Source organism: Lissotriton helveticus, chromosome 4_1, assembly GCF_964261635.1.
Source record: "Lissotriton helveticus chromosome 4_1, aLisHel1.1, whole genome shotgun sequence".
NCBI classification, from domain to species: domain Eukaryota; kingdom Metazoa; phylum Chordata; class Amphibia; order Caudata; family Salamandridae; genus Lissotriton; species Lissotriton helveticus.
The window spans coordinates 446,272,429-446,294,187 of record NC_136063.1 but is presented as its reverse complement, the minus strand read 5'-3'; the positions used below and the strand labels follow the sequence as shown (position 1 = coordinate 446,294,187).

Here is a 21,759-nt window from a genome sequence, read left to right as displayed (position 1 = left end):
CTCACCTTGTGAATATCCCCTTGCGTCAGCAACATTCGGAAATTCTTTTGTAGCTTCGCGCCGACGTGGATCCGGACGTCACAGAGGCACGGCATCGCACGCGACTCCGCTGACGTCACCGACGCCTATAATAGGCCCACGCCGGCGTGATGACATCAGTTCCGCCCTTTTTTCCGTGCCTTCGAGGCACACGGACGGACCGATGACAGTAGACATATACACAGTATACGCAGTATAGAAATCAAGGTAACACACACAGTGTGAAGCAAATGCAATAAAAGATTTGAAATAGACAAATCCTTGACCATAAAATAATACATTATATAAACCACTGGCATAGAAGAGTGGACAACGGGGAGGCGGGTGGGTCAGTGAGGAATCCACAGGCAGATTGAATATGCTACTTACCAGTATGCATCTGTTCTTGGCATGTAGGGCTGCTAACATTCATATCTAGTGCATAGATCGCCGCCTAGTGTTGGGTCCGGATGATTGCACATTGTTGTCCTGGAAGAGTCTTCGAAGTATCACGAGATAGGTGGCTCCTCCCCTGGACTACAGTGCGCATGGGCATCGACTCCATCCACAGATTGTTTTTAGCCATTGTGGCAGAGATGGAGTGAAACAGTGTACAGGATGTCCATGCTAATGATGAATGCAAGAGAGTGTCTGCAGCCGCTACGGGCACCGGGGAGGAGGGCGGGCGATATGAATGTTAGCAGCCCTACATGCCAAGAACAGATGCATACTGGTAAGTAGCATATTCAGTTCGAGGCATGTGGGCTGCTAAATTCATATCTAGTGCATAGAATACACAGCAGTCCCTCCATTAAGGGCGGTTGCCCGTGCCAGCTGCAGAAGCTTGGAAAAGTGTCTTGAGAACAGCCTGTCCTACAGCTGCTTGCTGTTTGGAATGCACATCTACGCAATAATGCTTGGTAAATGTGTGTGGTGTAGACCATGTGGCTGCTCTACAGATGTCTTCTAAAGGAATGTTCCCCAGGAAAGCCATGGAGGCCCCCAATTTGCGTGTGGAGTGCGCCCTTGGGGGTATTGTTAAAGTGCGTTTAGCCTTTTGATAACAGATTTGAATGCATTTAACAATCCATCTGGCTATTCCTGCTTTGGAAATGGGGTTGCCTTTGTGTTGTGCTGAGAAGGCAACAAAAAGTTGTTGTGTCTTCCTAAAGGGTTGTGTTCTGTCAATGTAGTACATTAGCGCCCTCCGAACGTCTAATGTATGAAGCATTCTTTCTGCTACCGTTTGCGGGTTTTGGAAAAATGCAGGCAGGTCAATAGTTTGGTTGATATGAAACTGTGACACCACCTTTGGAAGGAATTTGGGGTTAGTGCGGAGCACTACCCTGTTAGAGTGTATTTGGATGAATGGCTCTTGGATTGTGAGCGCTTGCAGCTCACTAACACGTCTGAGCGACGTGATAGCAATGAGAAAAGCCACTTTCCACGTTAGAAACTGAAGTTCGCAGGAGTGCAGTGGCTCGAAAGGTGGGCCCATCAGCCTAGTGAGGACCACATTGAGGTTCCACACAGGAGCTGGTGGAGTTCTAGGAGGGATGACTCGTTTCAGTCCCTCTAGGAAGGCTTTAATGGCAGGCACCCTGAAAACAGAGAGGTGCTGCCTATTCTGGAGGTAAGCCGCTATGGCGGATAAATGTATCCGAATGGAAGCGTACGCCAGATTGCATTTGTAAAGATGTAACAAATAGCAGATGATGTTAGGAATGGATGCATCTAGCGGGTTGATATTGTTGTCTGTACAGTAAATGACAAACCGCTTCCATTTTGCAGCATAGCAAGCTCTGGTCGTGGGCTTCCTTGCCTCCCGGATGATGTCCATGCATTCAGGAGGCAGGTTGAGGTAGCCAAATTCTAAGACCTCAGGAGCCAAATCGCCAGATTGAGCTGTTGCGGATCTGGATGCTGAATGTCGCCATGGCTCTGCGTCAAGAGGCTGGGTGTGAGATGCAGCCTTTGATGCGGTACCACGGAAAGTTCTAGAAACGTGGTGTACCATGGTTGGCGTGCCCATGTTGGAGCAACTAGGATGAGAGTCATCGAGTGTTGCTTTAGCTTTCTTGCCACCAGCGGAATGAGAGGCGCTTGGGGAAAAGCGTACGCAAATTTGCCTGACCAGTTCATCCATATCGCATTTCCCTGCGATTGCGGATGAGGGAACCTGGCGGCAAAGCTTTGGCATTTTGCGTTTTCCCTTGTGGCAAACAGGTCTATCTCTGGATGACCCCAGTGCTGGAAGTACGGGTGGAGCACTGATGGATGTATCTCCCACTCGTGCATTTGATGGCTGTACCTGCTGAGCAGATCCGCCATCTGATTGTCCTTGCCGGGGAGGTGTTCTGCGATGAGGAAAATGTTCCCCTGAATGGCCCACTTCCACATGCTCTGAGCCAGATGAGACAGCTGTGGTGAGTGAGTACCTCCTTGCATTTGGATGTAGTACATGGCTGTCATGTTGTCCGTCCGGATCAACACGACTTTGTTGCACAAATGTACCTTGAAGGACTTTATCGCCATGAAGATTGCCATCAATTCCAGGTAGTTGATGTGCAACTTCTGTTGTTGAGTGGACCACAGACCCTGCACAGTGTAGTGGAGCACATGAGCTCCCCATCCTTGGAGAGATGCGTCCGTCGTCAGGATAATCTGTGGCACAGGCTCTTGGAACGGTCGTCCCTTGCAAAGGTTGTGTGGTTTCCACCAATGCAGAGAGTTGTATGCCCGACCGGTCACCAACACTAGGTCCGTCAGTCGTCCCCGAGCCTGTGTCCACTGATTTGCCAAGCATTCTTGGAGAGGACGCATGTGCAACCTCGCGTGCGGGACTATGAAAATGCAGGAGGCCATCATGCCTATCAACTGCATTAACACTCTCGCTGGTAGGGAGTGTTGCGGTCTGAACCTTTGGATCAGTGACTGAATGCTGTTGATCCTGGCTGGGTTCGGCTGAGCCATAGCAGTCAGGGTGTTTATTGTCGCGCCTAGATACTGCCGCATATGGGCTGGTTGAAGGTGCGACTTTGGGTAGTTTAGCGAGAATCCCAGACTGAAGGAGTTGAATAGTGTGGGACATGTCCGCGGCGCATTGTTGTTCCGACTTTGCTTGAACAAGCCAGTCGTCTAGGTACGGGTAGACATGTATGTTCTGCCTTCTGAGGTGCGCCACTACTGTCGCCAGACACTTCGTAAACACTCTGGGGGCAGTAGTCACCCCGAAGGGTAGGACTTTGAACTGATAGTGCCTGTTGTGAATGGTGAACCTGAGGTACTTTCTGTGGGATGGGTGGAGTGGGATGTGGAAATAAGCATCCTTGAGGTCTAAGGTTGCTAGGAAGTCCCCTTGGTTTAGCAGGGGAAGAATTTGTTGCAGTGTCAGCATGTGAAAGTGTTCTGACAGTATATACATGTTGAGGGGGCGTAGATCCAGAATAGGTCTGAGGGATCCGTCCTTTTTTGGGATGAGGAAGTACAGGGAATAGACCCCTGTGCCTTCCTCCTCCATTGGTACGAGCTCTATTGCGCCTTTTTGCAGCATTACCAAGACCTCTTGCTGCAATAAGTGCAAGTGCTCTGCCGACATAGGACGGTGTCTTGGGGGAATGTTGGGAGGAGTGGATGTTAACTCCAAACAATAACCGTATTGGATAAGTTTTCTCACCCACCTGTCTGTGGTGATGGATGTCCAGACTGGCAGGAACTGCTGGAGTCTCCCCCCGACAGGTGTTGGATGGTCGGGGGGCAGTGACAGAGAGTCACTGTTTATTTGCGGCAGAGGAATGGGAGTTGTTGTTCCCTTTGCCTCTGCCCTTGGCACTATTACCTCTGTATCCCCCTCTACCCTGCTTGGGGTAGGAGGTTTGTGCACCACCCTTTGTAAATTGTGATTGTTGACCCAAGTGTCCTCTGGTAACACCACGCGCTCCTGAGCGACGAAAAGTGTTTCCCCTGAATTGTTGTGACTGAAGTGCCCCCATGGACTTAGCAGTCTCGTTGTCCTTTTTAATCTTTTCAAGTGTGGTGTCTACATCTGGGCCAAACAGTCTGTCAGGATTGACGGGCTGGTTGAGGATTGTAGTTTGGATGTCAGGCTTAAATCCAGATATACGAAGCCAAGCTTGTCGTCTCAGCATGACGCTAGTGTTAATTCCCCTAGCCGCTGTGTCTGCCACATCAAGTGCACACTTTATTGCAGCGTTTGATATAAGCTTTCCCTCTTGTATGAGCATTTCGGCTGCTTCCTTATACTCATCAGGTAGATGTTGAAGGAGCTGTTCTAGGGTGTCGTAATGCGCCCTATCGTAACGCGCCAATAGTGCCTGTGTGTTCGCTATACGCCATACATTGGCAGCCTGCGCAGCCACCCTCTTGCCGGATGCCTCAAGCACTTTCGACTCCTTGTCTGGGGGAGGAGCTTCACCCGTAGTTTGGGAGTTTGCCCTCTTGCGGGCATTGGCGACCACCAACGAGTCTAGAGGCAACTGTCCTCGAATATATGCAGGATCTCCAGGAGCTGGCCTGTATTTCTTCTCGATACGTGGGTTGACCACTCGTGCCCTGGCAGGTTCTTTAAAGATCTCTGGGGCATGTTTAAGGACACCTTTGAGCATAGGAAGAATTTTAACCGTCCTTTCTGAGACAGAGAAAGTGTTAAACAAAAAATCTTCCTCTACCGGGTCAGCATGCATGTCCACATCATGATTCGCTGCTGCCCATTCGATTAAAGCATTAAATGCTGCAGAATCCTCTGTTGGAGATGTACGTGCCCCAAAAACTTGTGGATCATGTACCACCTGCTGTCCACCTTGGTCCCCAGTGTCGTCATATGTGTCCTGCTGAACATCAGGGTCATTGTCCACTGGGAAATTGTATTGGTCGTCTTCATCATCATCCTCTCCCCCTGATTGGTTTGGGGAAGGTGATGGATTCCTCCTTGGTGGTGGTAGAAGAGGCTCAATAAGGACAGGAATGTCCTGTGCAGTCCTTTTTTTCTTCAGTGGAATAACATAGGATTCCAGTGGTTGGGAAGTGATCTTCCTTTTGTAAAGGGTCAGTTTCCCTGTTTGGGCATCGATGTAATGCTCAGATTGGTCTTCTGAGGCCTGAAGCGCTGAAGGAGCCGAAGTCTTTGGCACCGTTTTAGGTGCAAATGCCTTTGGTGCCACCTTTGGTGGAAGAGTGTAAAGAAGCTTGGCTGATGACTTCAGAGGAGTGTCAACCGGTTTCGGAGCCGATGGTGTGGGAGCCGGCGCCGACAAAGTCTTTCCCGAATCCTTTTGAGGGAGTCGGTGACCTGTTTAGTGAAGGAGGCGGAGGGTGTTGTAGCCGACGGCTGGTGTCCGGTGGCGTTGGAGTCCCCCGGTGTCGACGGTATGTGCGTCGACGAATCTTCAGCCGCAGCGTGGCGCGGTTCCGTTGCAGGCTTTGGTGCCGATGCTGCAGATCCGACAGCTTCGTGCCGATGCGCAGTGCCTGTGGTCTTCGGCTCGTGGCTTGTAGTCGATTTTTGTTCGACTGGGCGTTTAGTCGACCGCGCCGTAGGAGCGTCCGAAGGCGTGGGAACGGACTTCGACGTTTGTGCCGGAGCAACAGAGGCCGACTCTTGACGGACGGCCTTCTTGGAGGACGAGTCCTTGTGCACCTTCTGCGGCGCTGTCAGCTCGACCGCCTTCTTCGACTTCTGTGGTCCGGAGGTGGATGGAGTCGATGAAGGAGCAGGCTTTGATATTTTTTGTTGCACGTCGGCCATTTTAGGTGTTGTCGATTCTGTTAGTTTCGATTTTGCCTGGACGTCGGCCATCTTAGGTGTTGTCGAATCCGTGAGTTTCGATTTCGGCTGGACGTCGGCCATCTTAGGTGCCGTAGAAACCGAAGGTTTCGTTTTCGGTTTCGATACGTGCAATGGCGGCTCCGCTTGAGTGTCCGTGGCCGGGCGAGAAGGCGGGGCCGGGGATAGCGGTGCGGGGTCGTGGGTAAGGCCGAGTGGCGATCCCGTGACCTGAGCCTGAATTAGATAGACTTCGGGGCATAGCTCTTCCTCTGAGCTATCTTCCGCGGCCCCATAAACTTCTTCGTCTTCCCCTACCTCCTCGACGTATTCAGTGTCCTGTCCCTGTCCTTGGACGTGTTCCTCTGGATCGGACTGGACCTCCGTCGACGGAGGCGAAATTTGGAGATGATGGCTACCGCCTTCCAACGCGGGGTCGTAGAATATGTCGTCGGGTGCCGGCGTCGCTCGCTGGGCCTCGAGGCGCGCCGTGCGCCGATGCTTGAGCGTCTTCTTTGACCTGAATTTAGAGCAGGCCATGCAGTCGTCTTCGTTGTGGTCCGGTGACAGGCATTTATTACAGACCGGATGCACATCGATGTGTGGATATTTGGATCCACAGATGGGGCAGAACTTAAATGGGCTCCGCTCCATGTTAAGGTTGTCGGGTCTTGCTGCGACGAGAGGGCCTCGATGTCTGAAGAGTTACTTGACTCCGTAGATTTCCGGCTCCGAGAGTCGGACGACGCTCGAGACCGTGCGCAAACAATACCGACGCTTGTAACGAAGGCCTTTTGGCCTTAAGAACAAAGTGTATCCGTTCCGACACGGAGACGTCGAGAACCACATCCGAACCCAATGGCGGAAAAAAACAATCTGGGGATGGAGTCGATGCCCATGCGCACTGTAGTCCAGGGGAGGAGCCACCTATCTCGTGATACTTCGAAGACCCTTCCAGGACAACAATGTGCAATCATCCGGACCCAACACTAGGCGGCGATCTATGCACTAGATATGAATTTAGCAGCCCACATGCCTCGAACATAGTATCTACCAGAAAAAGCGTTACCGAAGGTAAGTAACTTGTTCTTCTGATAGATACATCTGCCGTGTGGATTCCTCACCTTGTGAATAGAGTCCCACAGCAGAGGTGTCCACTCTTCTAAACCAGGAAATCCTGAAGGACAGAGCGCGCAAAGTGACCCTCCCTCCTCACTTCGGAATCTAAGCAGTAATGCTTCGCGAAAGTGTGGAGGGAAGACCAAGTTGCCGCTCTACAAATATCCTCAACAGGCACACCTCTAGCCAATGCTGAGGTCGAAGACTTAGCTCTAGTTGAATGAGCCCTTATACCCTCTGGTGGGTCCTTACCAGCCAAAGAGTAGCAGATCTTAATGCAGAGGACGATCCATCTCGACAAAGTCCTCTTATGGACCGCTCTTCCTTTCTTGCAGCCAGCAAAGCCAACGAAGAGCTGGTCGTCCACTCGACAGTCTTTAGTCCTGTCCAAGTAAAAAGACACCGCCCTCTTGGGGTCAAGACGGTGTAATCTCTCCTCCTCCTTGGAAGGGTGAGGGGGAGGATAAAAAGTAGAAGGGTAATGGATTGACCAAGGTGGAAAGGAGTCACCACCTTTGGCAGAAAGCAGCCCTGGTCCTAAGAACCATTCGTTCAGCATGAATGGTCAGGAATGGTGGTTTGGAACTAAGAGCTTGAAGTTCACTTACCCTCCTTGCCGAGGTGATTGCAACGAGAAAAACCGTTTTGAAAGTCAGAAGCCTCATGTGACATTTGTGAAGAGGCTCAAAAGGAGCACCCATTAAAAATGTCAAAACTAGATTCGAATCCCACTGAGGCACAATAAAAGGTGTAGGAGGGAACCTATTAGTGAGGCCCTTCAAAAACCTTAAAACAATGGGAGACTTAAAAAGAGAAGGCTGGTCAGGCAAACAGATAAAAGCGGACAGCGCAGAAAGATAACCCTTCACCGTGGCAACAGCAAGCCCCTGCTGAGCCAGAGAAAGGGCAAACTGGAGCACATCAGATAAATGGGACCTCAAAGGGTCTATAGATTTCTCCCTGCACCAAGCAACAAATTTAGACCACCTATAAGAATAGATGGACTTAGTGGAGTCACGCCTGGCTGACAAAATGACATCCACCACATCGTGAGGGAGAGAAAAAGAAATCAGGTTGCCCCGCTCAATCTCCAGGCATGAAGGTGTAAGATCTGGAGGTGGGGGTGTAGAACCTGCCCCTCCATCTGAGAGAGGAGATCTGCCCTGTGAGGGAGACGGAGCGGTGGGTGAGAGGAGAGGTGGAGAAGGTCCGAGTACCACACCCTTCTTGGCCAATCCGGGGCGATCAATATGACTTGGGCCCCGTCTTGGCGAATCTTCCTCAGAACCCGAGGAATCAAGGGTATGGGAGGAAACGCGTAAAGGAGTTGATTTCCCCAACTCAACTGAAACGCGTCCCCCAAGGCTCCTTGCAACGGATACTGGAGACTGCAGAATGACAGGCAGTGAGCATTCTCGCGAGTGGCGAACAGGTCCACCCGAGGAGTCCCCCACATCCGAAAGATGTCGTGAACTACCTCTGGGTGAAGCCTCCACTCGTGATCGGCAGAGAACTGCCGACTGAGACCGTCTGCACGAACGTTCAGAACCCCGGCCAGATGACTTGCCATCAGACAAATCCGATGGTCCTGAACCCAGGACCAGAGGCGCAGAGCCTCCTTGCAGAGACACTGCGACCCTACTCCTCCCTGCTTGTTGACGTACCACATCGCGGTCGTGTTGTCCGTCAGGACCTGGACTGACTGACCGCAAAGGGAAGGGAGGAAGGCCTTGAGCGCCAAACGTATCGCCCGCAATTCTAGAAGGTTGATGTGAAGCAACCTTTCCTCTGGAGACCAAAGACCTATGACCTCCAGATCCCCCAGATGAGCACCCCACCCTAGGGTGGATGCATCCGATATCACTGTGGCCACAGATGGAGGCAGTTGGAAAGGCTTCCCTTGAGACAGATTGCCTTCCACACTCCACCAAGATAGATCCGCCGCAGTTTCTCTGGAGATCTTCACCGACTCCCTGAGATCTCCGTTGTGTTGATACCACTGCCTGCGGAGGCACCACTGGAGTGCCCTCATGTGCCAGCGTGCATGGTTGACCAACAGAATGCATGAAGCCATCAGACCGAGCAGGCGAAGAACCTTCAGGACTGGAACGACCGCTCCATTGAAAAATAAAGGAATCCTCTCCTGTATGTCGCGAATCCTTTGAGGAGGAGGGAATGCGCGACACACAGTAGTGTCCAGTACCGCACCTATGAACAGGTTGCGCTGTGAGGGCACCAGGTGAGACTTGGGTACATTTATCGAAAAACCCAACCTGTGCAACAACAGAGTTGTCTCTTGCAGATGATGGAGCACCTATTCCGGCGACTCCGCTTTGATCAGCCAGTCGTCTAGATACGGAAACACATGAATCCCCGATCTCCTGAGATGAGCTGCCACCACTGCCATCACCTTGGTGAAGACTCGAGGTGCAGTAGTAAGACCAAACGGAAGGACCACAAACTGGTAGTGCTGTGACCCAACCGTGAAACGGAGATACTTTCTGTGCGACTTCAAGATGGGAATATGAAAATACGCATCCTGCAAGTCGATCGACACCATCCAGTCTTCTTCCAGCAGCGCTTGAAGAACCTGTGCAAGAGTGAGCATTTTGAACTTTTCCTGCCTCAGGTAAAGGTTCAAAATCCTGAGGTCCAGGATTGGCCGAAGCCTGCCATCTTTCTTGGGGATCAGGAAATACCGGGAGTAGCACCCCTGACCCCTTTCCTGATCTGGAACCACCTCTATCGCACCTTTTCGGAACAGTGCTAGGACTTCTTCCTGCAGGAGAAGCAGGTGGTTTTCCGAACAATAACCCTGGCAAGGAGGGTAATTGGGAGGGAATTCCTGGAAAGGAAGTGCATACCCATCCTCTACAAGATTGAGAACCCAAAGATCCGATGTTATTAATTCCCAATCTTGTAGAAAATGTGTAAGCCGACCCCCCACTGGGCCCACATGATCCGGAATGGCGGATCTAGGGCTGCTTTGCTGCGTTGGCAGGGGGTTGGGAAGGAGAGGAGGAGGAAGCTTGACGACCTCTAGGGCGGGATCTTTGTCTACCCCTGTACGACTTGTACAGTGTATTCTGCTGCTGCTGAGGCTGCTGCTGGGATGATCTGTAAGACCGAAAGGAAGATCGACCAAATCCCCTGAAACGTCTTCCGGTAGTACCCCTGGACTGAAGACCCAAATATTTTGCAGTGGCCCTACTGTCCTTAAAACGCTCCAAGGCAGTATCAGCCTTCTTACCAAACAACCCTGATCCATCAAAAGGCAAGTCCATCAAGGCAGATTGGACGTCTGCAGAGAATTCTGAAGATTTGAGCCAGGCAGCCCTCCTAGTGGCCACGGAGGAACCCATGACCCTTGCCACTGAATCAGCAGTGTCCAGACCACTCTGAATGACCTGTCTCGCAGCTGCTTGAGTGTCCAATACCACTTCCTGAAAATCCTTCCTGTCATCCTCAGGGACTTTCGGAATCAACTGTTTGACAGAATCCATCAAAGCATGGATATACCTTCCCATTAGACACATAGCATTGGTTGATTTTAATGCCATACTGGCTGATGAGAAAACCTTCTTGGCACTTTGGTCTTGCTTCCTGGATTCCTTATCTCCAGGAACTTGTGGAAAAGCACCAGCAGATTTCTTTGAGCAAGCAGCCTGTATCACCAAACTCTCAGGAAGAGGATGTGAAGATAAAAATGCAGGATCCTCTGGTGCAGCTCTATATCTCCTGGCCACTGTTCTAGAAACTGCAGGAGCAGATAAGGGTTTCTTCCAGACCTCATAAATAGGCTCAGACAAGGCCTCGTTGAAGGGCAACATAGGTTCAATGATAGATGAGGGTGAATGAAGCACCTCAGTCAAAATATTAGGCTTATAATCAGCAGTGGGCAGAGTAATATTCAATAGACTCGCTGCTTTCTTAATGACAGTATGACAAGGTATCACATCCTTTGATGGAACATTTGACACAGAAGCCAATTCCCATTCAGGTGATAGTTCAAGCCCACTGGCTTCACACAAATCCTCAAACGGATCCTCAGAATCCTGCAACTCTCCTTCTTCAGTATCTGAATACCCATATTTCTCTTCTTCCAGAAGTCTCTGGGCCTTTCTCCGAGATCTTTCCTTCACCACCAAAGCCAATGGATCCGGAATCGACTCCGATGGGGTCGGTGCCGGCGTCGAACCCGAAGTCGGACGTGGTCTATCCATACGAGGTCGGGCAGAATCAATGGGATCGGCGTCGATGGCACCGGCGTCGTGCGCTTCGGCGTCGACGACACCGGCGGTGTCGGAAAATGCTAATGCGGTGGTATAGCCGGCATAAAAGGCATGAAGGGTGCAGGGGCGTAAGCCTGAGGTACAGGCCATAGGACCCGTGGGACCAACAGGTGCACCAGACGGGAACATTGCCCTGGAATAGACACCAAACATGGCGGTCAGGAACTGAGAAGGATCCTGACCTGGAGTCGGAAACTCAGGATATGGACCTCGTGGCTGTTCCTGAGGAGGCGGAGTCGATACGACGTCGACCTCTTCATCGGGTGCCGGAACCGGAGTCGACGAACCCTCAGGTACTGGAACTTCGGCTCCACCAGCCCCCTGCTCCTCACCTTCATCCTCCTGACCAGAAGGATTGGATGGACACGGAGAATGGACCTGGTTCTGAGATTCGGGTGAACCCGGATGCGAAGCCTCATCATGTTCCGATTCTGAAATCTCCACTTCTTTACTCAGAAGCTTGACCTGGGACTTCGGTCTTGAACTAGAGTCCTTCCCAGAATGATGACGCAACTCATGGCTCTTCTTCTTGTGTTTCTTCCTCGAAGACTTCGAAGCGTGAGCCGAAGACGACTCCGAGTGCGACCTCGAACGAGACCTCGATCTCGACCTCGACCGACGAGATCGAGACTTCGAAGATTTCTTAACCTTCTTACTTTTAAGCTTTGCCACGAGGAGTTTCGTCTCTCTCTCTCTCAAAGCTTTCGGTGTCATCTTCTTGCAGCAAAGACAGTCCTCGACATCATGGTCGGAGCTTAATCACCAGACACAGCATTCGTGAGGATCGGTGATAGACATAGTCTTGCCACACTCGCCACAAGCTTTAAACCCAGTCTTCTTCGACGACATCTCGAAAAGTATGAAGATAGACACAATACAATGAAAATAGTAACAAAGTTACTGTAAGCTACAGTACGATCCCTGAAAACCGTTAGCGTCGACGACGCGGAAAAAAGGGAACTGATGTCATCACGCCGGCGTGGGCCTATTATAGGCGTCGGTGACGTCAGCGGAGTCGCGTGCGATGCCGTGCCTCTGTGACGTCCGGATCCACGTCAGCGCGAAGCTACAAAAGAATTTCCGAATGTTGCTGACGTAAGGGGATATTCACAAGGTGAGGAATCCACACGGCAGATGTATCTATCAGAAGCGCTCTTATACTCTTGGGTCCAGATAGCGCTATATAAAACATTTTAAATAAATAAATAAATAGCTCACATATGACACAAATTGATTACCAGTAGAAGTAGAAGTAGTGTCTTACATTTGGTTACACTTTTTCAGGTAGAAACTCTATCTGCAGATAACTCCCCTGTTTAGGTCTCGTGCCGAGCGTTGCGGTGTGCAGCACTGCACGCACAGCGAGACCTCTTGTAGGGGGTTTCAAAACGGATCTAGGAATTGCACACGCTTGTGCGTGTGCTTTTCCTCTTGGCCCACGCTATTGGCCTTTGCGTGCGTCTTTTTATCAAAGACAGCACGCAATTGGCCAAAGGCGGGCGCATTGCTCCGCCCATGGCCTATTGGTGTCGGTTACCCGCAGGCCCAACATCTGTTTCCTATTATCGTGCACAGATACGTGTGAGATAATAGCAAACAGATGTCTCGGTGTGGTGCGAGTGCACCACTCATTTAAAAAGTTGTTGCATTATTCATTTTCCAATCACAGGGAAACAATCGCTTTTAACCCAGGGAAAGTCAACTAGAGCAAATTTTTATAGTGGAACAACCAAACTGCTGGCACTTGAAAGGGAAGAGGTTGAAAGCAAATATATTCCCTCCACAATCCGTCATTTCGACCAGCGCTGTGGCCCGCTCCATTTTTCACAAATATTATTGTTAAAATGTTATTTTCAGCTGCATGTGAGTCATTGCGAAGGCTGCGCAGTAAACACCGGGCGGCAGGCGGTAAGTGCTCCTCTGCTGCGCCCGCCCTGCCTGCTCCTGACAGGGTTAATCTTTATTGCATTAGCTGGTTTGTAAAGAAAAGTATTCTTAATCCCTCTGTTACTTCATCCTAGCCAGTAATGGGCAATCTTGCCGTTCTTTCTCGTTCTGCTGCCCCGCCACCGCCTCCATTTTTTTATTTCATTTTATTTATTTTGACGTTTTTAGAGCGCCTAAGTGGCGCCTTACGGGAACTTCAGGGTGCATGCTTGTATTACCTCTTTTCTGATGCCAGCTCATGAGCTGTGAGTTAAGGCTGAGTCTGATCTCATGGGATGAGCCAATGGGGGTGAGTTTTAGGGATAGGGACCTCATACTGTGAGCAGGAGCCAGAGTCACTGGGCAGGGAGCCTTTAGTCTGGTTCAGAGGGCGCTTGCTTGAAACGTACAGTGTGCAGGGTTTTAAGTGGGCCGGGTTCCTCCTGGTTGTAGACCTGCCAGCAATTAAAAACTAAGATAGAAACGGGTCCCTATCAGGCCCTATATTTATTAGTACACTTTAAAGTCAAAAACAATGATTGATTTCTGATCAATGTTCAAACCGTTAAGGTAATCCATGTCAGAGATGTTTCTGTTTACATTTCACGTTATACTTAGTCATGCATTCTTTAAGAATTTTTGCTTTTTTTAGTAGGTTTTTACTGAGCAGCATACCACTCTTGAATTATACGGACTACGAAGTAAGTCGCTTCAAGTGTCTTTGTGGGTTCAGGTTGTGGGTTGGTGTCTATAACAGGCCACGACTTGAAGCTTTGGTGTTGAGGTTGGGGGCAGTGCCAGTTCCTCATGGTGGCTGTCAGTGGGTCATAATGATGTCCAGGATTCAGGCTTACACAATCCCTGGCCCCCTTTGCAGATTGCACAGAGCAACCATCATGTATTCCTATTGTGATCCTATGCGAAAGTGTTTTAATGAGCTGTCCAAATATTGACCGGGAGAAATTACAAGAAAATGCAGAGTTTAATTGGTGAACGGGTGAATTGTGTTTGCAAGAGTGATGGTGTTTTGAGGAGATGCAAAGAAGGACCTGCAGAAGAGAAAGTGAAAAGAGGGCGCAGAAGAGTACAGAGATGAGGTGTGAGGTATGTAAATTATCAGTGGCATAACAAAACTTGAGGACCCCCCTGCAAATAACACGGAGGGCCCCCCCTTCCTGGCCCACAACCTACCACTTTTGCTGAGGGGGGCCCCTAGAGCTCGGGCCCGCCGCATCGCATGGGCTGCAAGGGCTTATGTTACGCCACTATAAAATAGAGTAATACAGAGAGCTGTGGGGAAAACAAGGGTGTGAGTATCTGAGAGACTGCAGAGGAAAGTGGTAGGAAGGGGAGAAAATTTGTGTTTGAGACACTCTGAAAACCACTACCACTTTCTCAGACCTTAGTAATGTTTACTTCGCAGTCTCATATTTTCAGATTTGAAACATTTTCAATTCTAATCATTCCCAACAAAATCATTGTTGTTTCTTACTGGTCTGATATTGCAAACCAGCCAGACCTATAGGAAAAGTGAGTAGTCTGGCTTGTTTTAGGTGCACGACTGTTACTGTTACAGTGTGATATGTCTGGATGCAAGAGCAGAAAGCTTAGAGAAACACCAAAATACTGGTCATGAGGCACATACCAAGCACAGAATTGTAAGTTGAGCCACACACTTAATTACACAGGTCGCAGAACACTCTTAATTACACAGGTCGCAGGTCTCAGAAAGGGTTCTATCCAAGTTATGCCCCTTTAGAGACATCTCACTCCACTTTTTTAATACCACTCAAAACACTGAGTAGCAGGCAACTGGATTTCACTCAGAGGGCCAGGGACTGTCAATGTACTCATAGGGGATGTGCCAGCAGTAAAGGTCTTGGCAAACTGGTGTCATTTGCTTTCATTTATGAGATTCTTTTAGCTGCGAACCGGGCCAGCTCATGCATGTTTGCCTCCCACTAGCCCACTCTGTAAATCTTACAAATGTGTGGGAGCGCAGTGTTGTAGAAAGGTTCATGGACCTAATTTGGGCCATCCAGAGGAACTGTGTGTGTTTCCTGGCAATTAATGTCTTTATGACAAATATTTGAGTCTTGTTTCTTTTCCTCTAACATCTGACGCAACACCTTTGCGAGGCATGAGCTATGGCCTTGCACAATGCTGATCATACATAACAATATTACAGCACCTAAACACAAAGCCCCCTCCCCAGCTGAGTGCCAAATGCATTTTGACTGCTCTCCTACCATCAATTACATACCTAAGGGAGCAAGCCAGCAAAACCTAGAAACATACATCCACTCCATACAAAAAACGGTAGAAGACATTGTCATTTACTACATCAATAGCTCTAACTCATACAAATGCAAGACCTATTGTATTGCAAATGCTTGTTAATAATCCCTAGGTATCAGACTGGATCCGGAAAATCTTTTAAGCAGTACCACTGCCTGTCCACATGTGGCACCCTGCGGTTCTGCGCCAACTTCGCTCCTTTCTGGGGAGATATTTCTTAAAATGAAGCTTCTGGTAGAAGAAAATACCCATTAAAAATGGAAGGGTGGATGCCAGTGTAAGTGTAAACATCTCCAGGTATTTTGCTGTCAAAGTACTATATAGAGCCAACTATCAAAGGACCTTGCACTGACAGTGTGTTATTGAATTTCTTACCTGGTAATAAATGTCTCATGTTTGTGTTTTCCCAGTTTGAAACCCTTTGTTGTCTTTGCTCTTCCAGGAGAAGTGGGCTCTAGCATGAACGATCTCTCCAGTTCTGCTCGCAAGTCAAAGCCGCCGCAGCACTTTCCAGATAGCTCAATCAAGTCCACTTTTACCTACAAACACAAAAAGAATATTTGCAAGTATCATGCTAATGGTCAATGAAAACTCACTGCTACCCTAAAGTCACAGTAGGCATGCAGTTCTTAAAACTGTGATCTGATGTACTGCATCTAGACCTCTTGAACATGCTCAGACCACATTTCATCAGTTTTAACCACAGGTTTAAACAAATGAAATGAAATGAAATGAAATTAGATTTATAAAGCGCGTGGTTGCCCTTGAGCGTCCCAGCGCTACCTTAACAGAAAAAACAGAAAAGGACCTGAGAGCAAAAAGAAGGGAAACAAGGATTATTCAGTTTTAGGGAAGAGAAAAGTTTTAAGCGATTTTCTGAACTTTAAATAGGAGACTTCCATCCGGATTTCCCTAGGGAGGGCGTTCCAGTGTTTTGCTGCATTCAGGGAAAACCGGCGTCCTCCAGTCCGGGCTTTTCTCACTCTAGGAACGGAGACCAGGTTCTCTCCGTCAGAGCGGAGGGTCCTTGGGGATTTATAAGGACAAATCAGTTTTCTTAAGGCGGGAGGACCTTTGCCTTGAAGTATCCTGTGAGCAATACACAAAGTTTTGAATGCGATTCGTTCCTGGATGGGGAGCCAATGCAGGGATCTGAGTAGTGGTTTGGCCGAGGCCCTTCTGGGAGCCCCCATGAGCATTCTGGCTGCCGCATTCTGTACCCGCTGCAAGGTGTTAATTGTTCCTTTCGGTGCAGCTAGAAAGAGAGCATTACCATAATCAAGTCTTGATAGTATTAGACCTTGGATTAGGAGCTTCTTGGATTGGAAGGGCAGGAGAGGGAGCACTTTCCGCACTGAACGCAACAGACCGAAGCAGCTGCCTGCGACTTTCTGAGCATGGGTCCTGAATGTTAATTGGGGTTCGAACCAGACCCCAAGGCTTTTGATTTTCTCCTTTGCTGGGGGTAAATCCCCCATACAGGGGGGCCAGAGCTCGGAGGGCAGAGATGTGAGGTGATGACCTAGGAGCATTATCTCTGTTTTAGCTCCGTTAAGTTTCAGCTTGGAGTCTGTCATCCAGGAGAAGATTGCCGAAAGGCAGCTCGAGAGGTTGTGAGGGCATCCCCCTTGTTGAGACAGAGAGACGACGAGTTGTGTGTCGTCAGCATAGCTAATAGATTTAATCCCAAAGGGGGCTACTACATCTTCCAGCGGAGCCATATAGACATTGAACAATGTGGGGCTCAGGGAAGATCCCTGAGGAACCCCACATTGAAGAGGGGTGGATTTTGACATGGTGCCATTCTCCCATATCCTAAAGGACCGATTGTCGAGAAATGATTTCAGCCACTTAAGTGCGGACCCTACGATACCCAGTTTAGAGAGACGGTGTATCAGGGTAGTGTGGTCTACGGTGTCGAATGCAGCGCTCAGATCCAGGAGGATCAGAGCTGCTGATCCCCCTGAATCTAAGATGCACCTAGCCTCTTCTGCCACCACTATGAGGGCAGTGTCTGTGCCCTGCCCGGGACGAAATCCCGTTTGGGAGTGGCCCAGCAGGTCATTGCTCTCGAGAAATCCAGAGAGCTGCCGATTCACTAACTTTTCGGCGATTTTTCCTAGTCCAGGCAGCAATGAAATAGGGCGGAAATTCGCCAAGTCAGCAGGATCTAGTCCTGGTTTTTTTAGGAGGGCTTTGATTTTTGCCTGTTTCCAGCTCGGGGGGACGATGCCAGTGGTGAGTGAGGCATTCAATAGATCAGTAGCGAGAGGGGAAATGGAGTTCACGATTTGCTTGAGAACGTGCATGGGAGCTGGATCAGATGGTGAGCCGCTTTTAATGTTGGTTAATGTCGAGCAAAAGTCTTCCCTGGTGATACACGAGAACGACTCGAGTAAGGGTCCTGAAATGGGAGGGAGGAAGGGATCGGACACCAGGGGGGAACCAGTTTGAGGGAGACTATCTAGTATTTTCTGTATTTTTTGGTCAAAAAACTCTGCTAACCTATCACATCTTGATGTGAGGTCGTTTTGTATAGTGATTGGCGCTGGAATTTTGGTCAGCTGAGTGAGTATTTTAAAAGTTTCCCTAGAGGAGTTGGCGGCAAGTCTTATTTTTTCTTCGAAGAAGGAGGCCTTGGTCGTTTGTCGTGCGTCTTTATAGAGTCTCAAGGCCGCCTGGTAGGAGGTTTTGCTACTATGGGCCCAGTCCCTCCTCCAGATACGTTCTGCCTTTTTACAGGACTTTTTAAGATCTCTCAATGCGGTGGTATACCAAGGGGATTTAAAAGTACTGCTCTTTTTAGTCACCATTTTTCGGGGCAGAACCAGGTCCAGGGAGTTGTTAAGCCAATTCTGAAAATTCTGGTCTGCAAGCAGAACTTCCGGTACTGATTCAGGGACAGATTGCTCAAGGGCAGATTTCAGTTTTTCCACTGAGAGTTTCGGCCAGGCTCTTTGGAGTGTACGCAGTGGGGGGGCGTTGGGCCCTTCCAGTCGTAATTCCCAGGAAAAGGGCACTACAAAGTGATCGGACCATGGTAGGGGCAGAGGTGAAGTGGCTAGGAACTGGGTGTTGTTAGAGAAGACGGGATCTAACAAATGCCCTTTGTTATGGGTAGCTTCCTTATTGAGAAGATGAAGTTCGAAAGTTTAAAAATTTAGCAAAAGTTCAGCAGCTGCTTTATCGTTTGGGTCGTCGATGTGGAGATTAAGATCTCCGAGTACCAGGAAATTAGAGGCCCGGGTGGCTGCTGCCAGGGTGACCTCTAATAAGGAGTCGACAAAATGCTTAATGCTGCCCGGTGGGCGGTAGATCAGGATTCCGGAGAGAGATTGTGTGGGAGTTAGTTGAATGCTGAAGCAGGCGCTCTCCGCGTCTGAGATGCCGCCGTTCTCAAGTCTACATGTCAAAAAGTCTCGGTAGATTATGGCGAGACCTCCACCCGTTCCTTGGCTTCTATTCAGGTTTTGGACTAGAAAGCCAGTGGGAAGGGCGGAGATGACGTCAAACTCTGAGTGAGGGGATAGCCACGTTTCTGTAAGAAAGAGCAGATCCAGGCGGCTTTCTTCAATCAACAGATTGATCTCAACCGCATGTTTAGGCAGGGATCTACAGTTAAGCAGTGCCATCCTCAGGGTTTTACAAGCTTTATTACCATTGGTATCTTCGGATGGAGGATCAGGGCAAAGGAGACAGCGACTGAATAACGGGTCAGTCCCCATCAGCTGATGATCGCCCTACATGTATAAATGACACATCCACTATCTCTGACTGGAATATCCTCATGAGAAGACCATTAATAAACGGTCCAAGTACCCCAATGCCTTAACATGTATTTTTGCATTAAACTGCAACTTATCTTATCTTATCTTAGGGGGAACTTATATAGCGCACTGACACCGAGAGGTTTCCTGGCGCTGGCTGAGTGCAGGTGAGTTGGAGAGACAAGGGTCTAGCCAGTCTGTGTGAAGAGGTGGGTTTTCAAAAGTTTTCTAAAAGCCAAAAGGGAATTGGCAGATTTAAGAGAGAGAGGTAACTGGTTCCAGAGGGCGGGGGCTAGGGAGGCAAATCTCCGACCGCCGTTTTTTTAAAATTTGGTAGCAGGGACAGCTAGCAAGAGGCGATGGGAGGAACGAAGATTGCGTGCTGGACGGTAGGGGATGACCAATGATTTGAGAAAGGCAGGGGAGGTCCCGAACACAGCTTTGAAGGTCAGGCAGCCGATCTTAAATGCAGTCCTCTGCTCTACCGGTAACCAGTGGAGTCTGTGAAGCAGAGGTCTCGCAGATTGCCACTTCGGGGTTTTATAGGCCAGCCTTGCTGCTTGGTTCAATACAATCTGGAGCCTACTAAGGAGGAATTTAGGTAGGCCGTAGTACAGGGAGTTTGAGAAATCCAAGCGGGAGAGCACCAGGGCAATCAGGACTTGTATCAGGGCCTCTGGTGTCAGGAGATGGGAGACTTTCCTGATCTTTTTGAGCTGGAACATACATGAGGACACAACCGCACCAATCTGAGGCTTAAGAGAAAGGTCCGAGTCGATTATGACCCCGAGGCTCTTTGCTGACTTAGCCGTGGCGGGCGGGGAACCAAGCTCAGTTGGCCAGAACTGTGGGCCCCAGAGAGTAAGACTGTTTCCTGGAAGGATTAACTCAGTCTTCCCCGGGTTCAATTTGAGCTGATGGGAGTTCATCCAATGTTGGATGTGTAGCATCACTGCTTGACAGTCGAGGGCTGCATTGGGGATGTTAAGCGGAAAAATAATTTGCAGATCGTCGGCATAGTTGAATACGGTGATATTCCACCTCTTCAAGGAAAAGATAAGCGGCTGAAGATAGAGATTAAAAAGCAGAGGGGACAGGGAAGATCCCTGAGGCACTCCGCAGATAGATGGGACCTGTGCGGCTGTGAAGGGACCGAGCCGGACCGCCTGCATTCTACCCGACAAGAAGGATTTGAGCCAGGCAGAGGCCAGGCCTCGGATGCCGGCTTGCTCGGCATGGTGGATAAGGATGTTGTGGTCCACCGTGTCGAACGCAGCCGACAGATCCAACAGGACAAGCGCCTGTGATGTCCCTTTATCGGCATTGGCCCTAAGAGTATCCATGATTGCCAGGATCACAGCCTCGGTGGAATGGGCTGGTCTGAACCCAGCCTGGTTGGGTTCGAGGAAGTTAGAGCGCTCGATGAATTCAGATAAGCAGCTCGTAACATGTGCCTCCAGGAGTTTGGATAGGTATACATACTACTGTTAATGAGTCAGTCACCCACACAGATTCAGTGTGCTCTGGAATAGGAAACGTGGAAGATGAATTGTTTGTATTTAAAGCTTTATTGAACAAGTTACTTACCTTCGGTAATGATATATCTGTAAGAATCAGTAGTTAGTATTAGATTCCTTACCTTAGAATATCCCCAGGCGTCAGACTGGATCTGGAAATTTTTTGCGTAGCAGTACCCTTGCGTGTCGGTAGGCGTTGTCTGCCGGCTCCGCGTCCGTCGTCGGCGCCGTAATGACGTCGTCGGAGTACTTAGACGCCGCCTGCTGACGTCAGTTCTTAGACACAGCTTTTCTGCGCCAGAAACGCAGAGCCATGTTAAAAACCAACACTGGTGCCATTGAAACTAGGGCCCTAAAAGGGGATGAACTCAACCCTAGATATCGGTTTGCAGAACGGGGAGGATGGGTGGGGCGGTAAGGAATCTAATACTAACTACTGTTTCTTACAGATATATCATTACCGAAGGTAAGTAACTTGTTCATCTGAAAGAAACAGGTTAGTATTAGATTCCTTACCTTAGAATAGATACCCCAGCAATACCAACCCAGGTGGTGGGTCTGCGAACCAATAATCACACCAGAAAGTCCTGGAGGACGGAACGGCCAAAGAAGCCATCCCTCCGGACTTGGCTGTCCAGGCTGTAGTGTCGTGCAAACGTGTGCAGGGATGCCTACGTAGCTGCCTGACAGATGTCCTGCAAGGGGACTCCCCAGCCCAGGGCAGTAGTAGCCGCCGTGGCCCGAGTAGAATGGGCTCTCAGTCCAACAGGAGGCTCCTTCCTCGCCAGGGAGTAGCATGCCTTGATACACAAGACGACCCACCGAGAGATGGTCCTATTGTGTACCGCCCGTCCCTTCTTAGCGCCCACGTAACCAACAAAGAGTTGGTCATCCACCCGGAACTGGCGTGTGCGATCGAGATAGAACGAAATCGCACGTTTTGGGTCCAGACGGTGGAGCCGCTCTTCCTCTTTAGAGGGATGCGGTGGCGGAAAGAAGGTGGGCAAGGTGATAGACTGCCCGATATGGAAGGCCGTGAC

General features: G+C 49.6%; 1 protein-coding gene across 2 annotated transcripts in view; it reads right to left on the bottom strand.

The window, feature by feature from the left end:
* Positions 1-21,759, bottom strand: part of VIRMA (vir like m6A methyltransferase associated) — a 731,013-nt gene that overhangs the window by 159,917 nt on the left and 549,337 nt on the right. For both annotated transcript variants that reach the window (XM_078687022.1, XM_078687023.1), the window contains exon 22: positions 15,811-15,974. In XM_078687022.1, the coding sequence (XP_078543148.1) occupies positions 15,811-15,974 (164 nt within the window). The remainder of the gene's footprint in view (positions 1-15,810; positions 15,975-21,759) is intronic.